At 42.2% G+C, this 6118-nt stretch overlaps 1 protein-coding gene across 1 annotated transcript in view; it reads left to right on the plus strand.

Moving 5' to 3' along the window:
- The window catches only part of mon2 (MON2 homolog, regulator of endosome-to-Golgi trafficking), a 56270-nt gene that overhangs the window by 31180 nt on the left and 18972 nt on the right, over nucleotides 1-6118 (plus strand). The window contains exons 5-14 of the mRNA XM_015042295.1: nucleotides 1435-1564; nucleotides 1743-1840; nucleotides 2146-2271; nucleotides 2350-2544; nucleotides 2911-3035; nucleotides 3468-3607; nucleotides 3827-3980; nucleotides 4888-5078; nucleotides 5292-5373; nucleotides 5747-6005. Coding sequence (XP_014897781.1) covers nucleotides 1435-1564; nucleotides 1743-1840; nucleotides 2146-2271; nucleotides 2350-2544; nucleotides 2911-3035; nucleotides 3468-3607; nucleotides 3827-3980; nucleotides 4888-5078; nucleotides 5292-5373; nucleotides 5747-6005 — 1500 coding nt within the window. The remainder of the gene's footprint in view (nucleotides 1-1434; nucleotides 1565-1742; nucleotides 1841-2145; nucleotides 2272-2349; nucleotides 2545-2910; nucleotides 3036-3467; nucleotides 3608-3826; nucleotides 3981-4887; nucleotides 5079-5291; nucleotides 5374-5746; nucleotides 6006-6118) is intronic.

Raw genomic sequence — 6118 nt, forward strand, 5'->3', positions numbered from 1 at the left:
AATAAGATATATTGTAATAATTTTGAAGTTTGAAATATTGTAAGGTCTTAAGGAGGCCTATAATGTGTGAACAATGGCTGAAAAAAAGTCAATAATAAACACATCCATTATGAAAACCTTTTAGCTAAGTACAGCATAATGTACCGATACAACTTCTACACCTTGAAGCCTGTCTGTTACACGGTCTTACGTTAGCTGAGCAGATCAATATGCAATGTGTACCGTATCTGACATGCATTAAAGATTTTATTTTACCTAAAAATGCTGTTTACGAAACTGTAATCGTGTTAGCCACGCTAGCACCGAGTACAGTGTGTCAGGCCTAGGCACACTCAAACATTTGCCAACAACAGAAATCACTGATTTCAAAAGTAACCCTCAAAACCATGAATGCCCGACTTACCCAGCCTTGCAAGAACAATAGGCATCAGTGATCTTGTCCACAGCTATATTTATGCTGAGGGTGTGAGGATCTGCTGTTTTCCTCATCAACCGGTAGCATTTAGCTGCTACGCGCACAATGTTGGAGGCATCGCGTGGCTCAAACGCCTTGATGTCGTCCATAAAAGATGACATGAACTTGTTGGTTCCCCTGTCCATTGTCGTGGCTGATATTTTGTGAAAATCCGGCAGAAATGCTACACTAATCGACTCAGAAATACTTTGTAGAGAGTTAGTCGAAATGAAAGATGCTATGTTTACATAGAAACTAAGCTCCGCGAGGCTTTGTTTGTGAGACATGCAGCCACGTGGGATTTTAGGGGGCGTTTCTGGGCGGAGCTTGGTAAGGTCCATTGTCCATCTTTTCTTTTATGTAGCCATCTGTCCATCCATTCATCCGTCTTTTTTCGTCCATCTTTTTGATCGTCCATCATTCCATCCATTTTATCTTTTGTCCACCTATCCATCCATGTTTTCTTTCATCCATCTGTCAGTTCATCCCTCATTTTCTGTAGTCTGTCCATCCATTGTTCTGTCCATCTTTCTTTTATCCTGCTTTCTGATCTTACAGTTACTGAAGCAGTTTTATCTATTTTACTTTTTAAGTTTATCAAAATTTCTAGGAATTTCTACTGAAACTCCTCCTCCAGAACTTACACCCTAACACACACACACACACACACACACACACACACACACACACACACACACACACACGATTATTTCTCTTCGTCACTATTCAGAATAAGCAAAACAACAGTCAGTAAAACAGCACGTTGGGGTTATCAAGTCTTTAACAACCTATAGACGTGTCAACCAGCTGTTTGGTGTGAACCCAGGAAAATCAAACGTTTCTCAGTTCGATACACATTACCACAACCCTAATCCCACAAATGCTGCTTGGACGTTTCCTGGAAGTGCTAAAGTGGTGCAGCTCTGATGAATTGATGTACATATTCCACGTCTCTGAAGAGTCTCCTGTGTCGTTTTCAGGCCATCGTGTTGTGCTTCCGTCTCCACTTCACCAAGGACAACATCACCAACAACACGGCGGCCGCCACCGTCAGACAAGTCGTCACTGTCGTCTTTGAGAGGATGGTCGCCGAAGACGAGCGATTCAAAGGTCTGCATGATAAAAAAAAAAAAAACAATGAGCTGGAACAAAGATACAGTTTCAGATTTGCTGCTGTTGTTGCTTTAAAGAGATGTAGATCTGAATTTTAACAGTTTGTTTTTCCTACTTGGATCTAAAAGCTGTGGTGGCTTAAATGTTGTAACAATGTTCTGTATCTGGACTAAAGGCATTGCGGAGCAGCCTCCTCCCGTCCAGGGAAACACCAACCGGCGCTCTGTCAGCACCCTGAGGCCCAGCGCCAAGGACGCATACATGCTGTTTCAGGTTAGTCCACCAGGAGGCAGCAGTCCTCCACCCACCTCTCCATCATGAGTGTTTGAGATTATCTGTAATCTAAAGAAAGAAGTCAAAATGTCTAATTTTATCATCATAATTATGTGGATCTTAAAGCTGTTACTCTTGTCAGAATTTTCTCAATGGCTCCTTGTTTTCTTATGCTTGGCCTGGTGTTGATTACCCACAATGCCTCTCTGTGTGCGAGGGTCTCTATTCTCCCACCAGAGCTAAGTCAGTGCACTGTTTCTGCAAGTTGGATACAACTCTATTGTACCAGATGCTTCTGCCCGCAGGACCTGTGCCAGTTGGTGAACGCTGACGCCCCCTACTGGCTCGTGGGAATGACAGAAATGACCCGAACGTTTGGCCTGGAGCTGCTGGAGTCGGTTCTGAACGATTTCCCTGCTGTTTTCTTACAGGTACGCCCTCTCTCTTATTGAGGTAAATAAAGATGTTATTTCTGTGTCTCTATATTAATTTTGCTTTGTCTCCCAAAGCACCAGGAGTTCAGCTTCCTGCTGAAAGAGAGGGTGTGCCCTCTTGTCATCAAGCTCTTCTCGCCCAACATAAAGTTCCGGCAGGGCGCTGGCGCCGCCGCTCCACCGGCACCCGTGGAGAAACCCTACTTTCCCATTTGCATGAGGCTGCTGCGAGTGGTTTCAGTCCTCATTAAACACTTCTACAGCTTACTGGTAAGGACTCAGTTTACCAAACCTGATCCCAGATGGATTGTTTCTGTGCATATCATGAGCCTTATTCACTCATGTCTTTGAGTTTTGATACAAAGTACATTAGCTATTTCAAAAAAGCTGGAATTTGGACCTGTTAATTTAAAAGTAGTAAATGCGATCAGCATCGTTTATTCCTTCAGTTTCTGTGTTATACATCTGTCCACCTTGATAAGGAACAGAAGCCTAAAGTGAATACAACAATGGAGGATGAATAAATGGTTACGCACAGTGAATACTGGTGATCTTAGATGAACTGATGTGTTTTAATTCCTCTAAAACCAGTGATTATGTGTGAAATGTTCCTGTTTGCTTGTGTCTGTTTCACAGGTGACTGAATGTGAGATCTTCCTGTCTCTGCTGGTGAAGTTTCTTGACGGGGAAAAGCCTCAGTGGCTCCGAGCCGTCGCTGTAGAATCAGTCCATAGGCTGTGTGTGCAGCCCCATTTACTATGGTAAACACGCGTTTATCTATACGCATTCACTCATTTCATTTAAATTGATCCTGTTCCTCGTCTGTCTGACCTGAGGATCAGTGGCGATCAGTGGGGAGTCCAAAAGGTGCCGTGGCCCCATCTTGAAAAATGTCCAGATCATAGAAAGACATACAGAGTCATTTTCTTCAATCAAAACATTAATGTAAAACCCAATAAATGAATAAATAAATGTATGAATTTGTATTAATATACATATATGAAAAATATATATATTATTTATTTTTACTGGCCTGGTCTGGACACCCTTATTGAAATTCTCTGGGGGCGCCATTGTACTGAGACGTTTGCCATTCTTTTTTTTTTCTTTCTTGTTTTCATTTCCTCAAGTGTTCACATTTTGCTGGTCCCTTGTTTTGTGTGTGTTTCTAACAAAGTGTTCCCCCTCTCCAGCTCTTTCTGTCAGTCTTACGACATGAAGCAGCACTCCACCAAGGTGTTCAGAGATATCGTTAACGCTCTGGGATCCTTCATTCAGTCCCTTTTTATTGTCCCAAACGCTGGCAACGCTGCTGCTGTCAGTGCGCCTGCTGGTTAGTTACCTTCATGGTTAAGTTGGTGCTGAATATTAAAGAAAAAAAAAAACGTGTTAAAAGGCCTTTGAAATTTGATCTTATAAAATAAATGTAGGTGCATTTTAAATGTAAAATCTGTTAGAAATTGTCTATTTGAAACAGTGAAACGCTTTAAATAAAACTGCTTTTGTAGGAAGTACACGTTTTTTTTTTTTTTTCGTCACTCTTCCTCTCTAGGTGGGTCAGGGTCAGGGGTCCAGGGCTCGGCTCAGGGTGTTCCGGGCACAGGAGCGGGCGGCGGCACCTTGACCACACAGGCTGCGTTCGAATACCGCGGCACCTGGATCCCCCTCATGACTGTTAGCATCCAGGGCAGCGCCAAGGCCACCTAGTAAGGGTTTCCTTTCATGTTTATCACACTTTTGAAACTGACAACATATGTTCTGTACACACATTATTAATCGCTGTAGTGAAACTCCACTAGTAGTGCAGCTGATAATTGAATATTTCAGCAGAATCTTCCACATGCGGATACAAGAACCTAACTAGCTGCAGATGTTCCCAGCAGCTTGCTGGTTTGAAAAAACAAATGTTAGCCACCGAAAAATTCAAAATGGCTGCCATGGTCATCAAGGAAAATTTATTGTCGCACTAAAACTGGCGACATTTATCACAGTTGCAGACTTTTTGTGTCAAATCATACATAATTGTACCCGTAGAAATCACATTTATAGATACTTTTCTATTTTTCACAATAGTCACCATGAATGTCATGAAAAATAAATTTTTGCTCTAAAATTACTGTTTGCATTTTGAAGCATAGAAGTAATATATTTTTCCTTGATATCCTTTTTCTCTTTTTCGTGTGGACATTTTTCAAAATGGTTGTACTGGAGAATATATGTTTGCACTAAAATCAGCAGCAGTTGTTACCAGTTGTGGTCACGGCTAACCAAACAGTTTGGTTCGCCAAATGGGTAACATTTTATGGCAATAAATGGTTTAAAAGCCTTGTAAATGGCAGCCATCTTGAAAAATTGCCATCGTCTTAGAATTTAAGTAGCTAATGGTAAATATTAAAACCATCTGACCTGAGGGGTGACTATACAAATTTTTATGCTTGTATCCAGACTTGATTTTTCTCCAGTATTATTCTGCACTAAACTGTTATAATCACTAATTAACCATAATAGATCAACAGATTTGCAATAATCAAATCAAACCCGTATCTGCTTTATGCTGGAGTGAAGCTGAATGTTTTCGCATCTGATTCGGTCTCGACCTTCTCTCCCACCCAGCTTGGAGATGCTGGACAAGGTGGAGCCTCCGTCCATCCCAGAGGGCTACGCCATGTCGGTGGCTTTCAGTGCCCTGCTGGACCTGGTGAGGGGCATCACCTCCATGATCGAAAGAGAGCTGACCACGGAGGAGGAGGCAGCTGCAGAGTTCAGGGAGACTCACCCTGAGCAGGAATGGAAACCAGAGCCAGGTGGGAAGTAAAGCTTCCTCTGATATTTGCGTTAAATGTGACGACTGAATGTGGACAGGTAGAGTTTTGGCTAAAAGATTTTAGCAAAAGGTTCTGTAACCTTAGATTGTCAGTAATATGCTTGTAAGAGTGACATATGAAATAGAGATACAGACATCTCTTAATTTCCCAAAGCAATTTAAAGTCCAGTTAGCATCTCGTTTTTCTTTTCAGGGGCCCACTTGGTTTGGGAGGAGATGGTCAACGCCAGCTGGTGTGGTCTCCTGGCTGCCCTGTCTCTGCTGCTCGATGCAAGGTAAGAAAAAAAATATTAGTAGTTATTCAAACAGAAAATCATCCTTATCAAGCTATACTTACATAGTTTGATAAGTATAGCTTGATAATACTTATCTGTCAAATAATTATGTCAGACCTTCACCAAAAAATGAAATAAAATGACCTGAAGTTAGTAGTTGTGACACAAAATGTGGAAAAGTTAGCATTAGTTTAGAATTACCGTATTTTCTGGACTATAAGTCAATTTTTTTCTCATAGTTGCGTAGTCCAGAGTGACTTATACATGTCTTTTTCCTCTGCATGATGTGTTTTTTGGGATTTTTTTGGACTTGTGAGACGTAGTTGGGCTTTTATGTGCTAAACGATAACCACGTAAATGTTTATGCTTCCAGCACCGACGAGGCGGCGACGGAGAACATCCTGAAGGCGGAGATGACCATGGCGTCGCTGTGCGGCCGCCTGGGCCTGGTGACGCCTCGCGACGCCTTCATCACAGCCATCTGCAAGGCCTCTCTGCCGCCCCACTACGCTCTCACCGTCCTGAGCAGCAACACCTCCAACCTCTCCAGCAAAGGTTCCCACACAGTTTTTACCCACACAAAGAGACAATCTCAAGCCGACTACTGTTTGTTCACATCAAATCCACTGAATTAAGTTTGGATTTTCAGTGGATCCAAGCTTTCCAAATAAATATCAGAGTCTTGTTTTGGAAAGTTTTCCTTAAAGCCTGTTTGTGCGTTTTGCAGAGCATCGCTGAAGTCTTA

Source organism: Poecilia latipinna, unplaced genomic scaffold (assembly GCF_001443285.1).
Source record: "Poecilia latipinna isolate Pla-1442-1.1 unplaced genomic scaffold, P_latipinna-1.0 Scaffold34, whole genome shotgun sequence".
Classification (NCBI taxonomy): domain Eukaryota; kingdom Metazoa; phylum Chordata; class Actinopteri; order Cyprinodontiformes; family Poeciliidae; genus Poecilia; species Poecilia latipinna.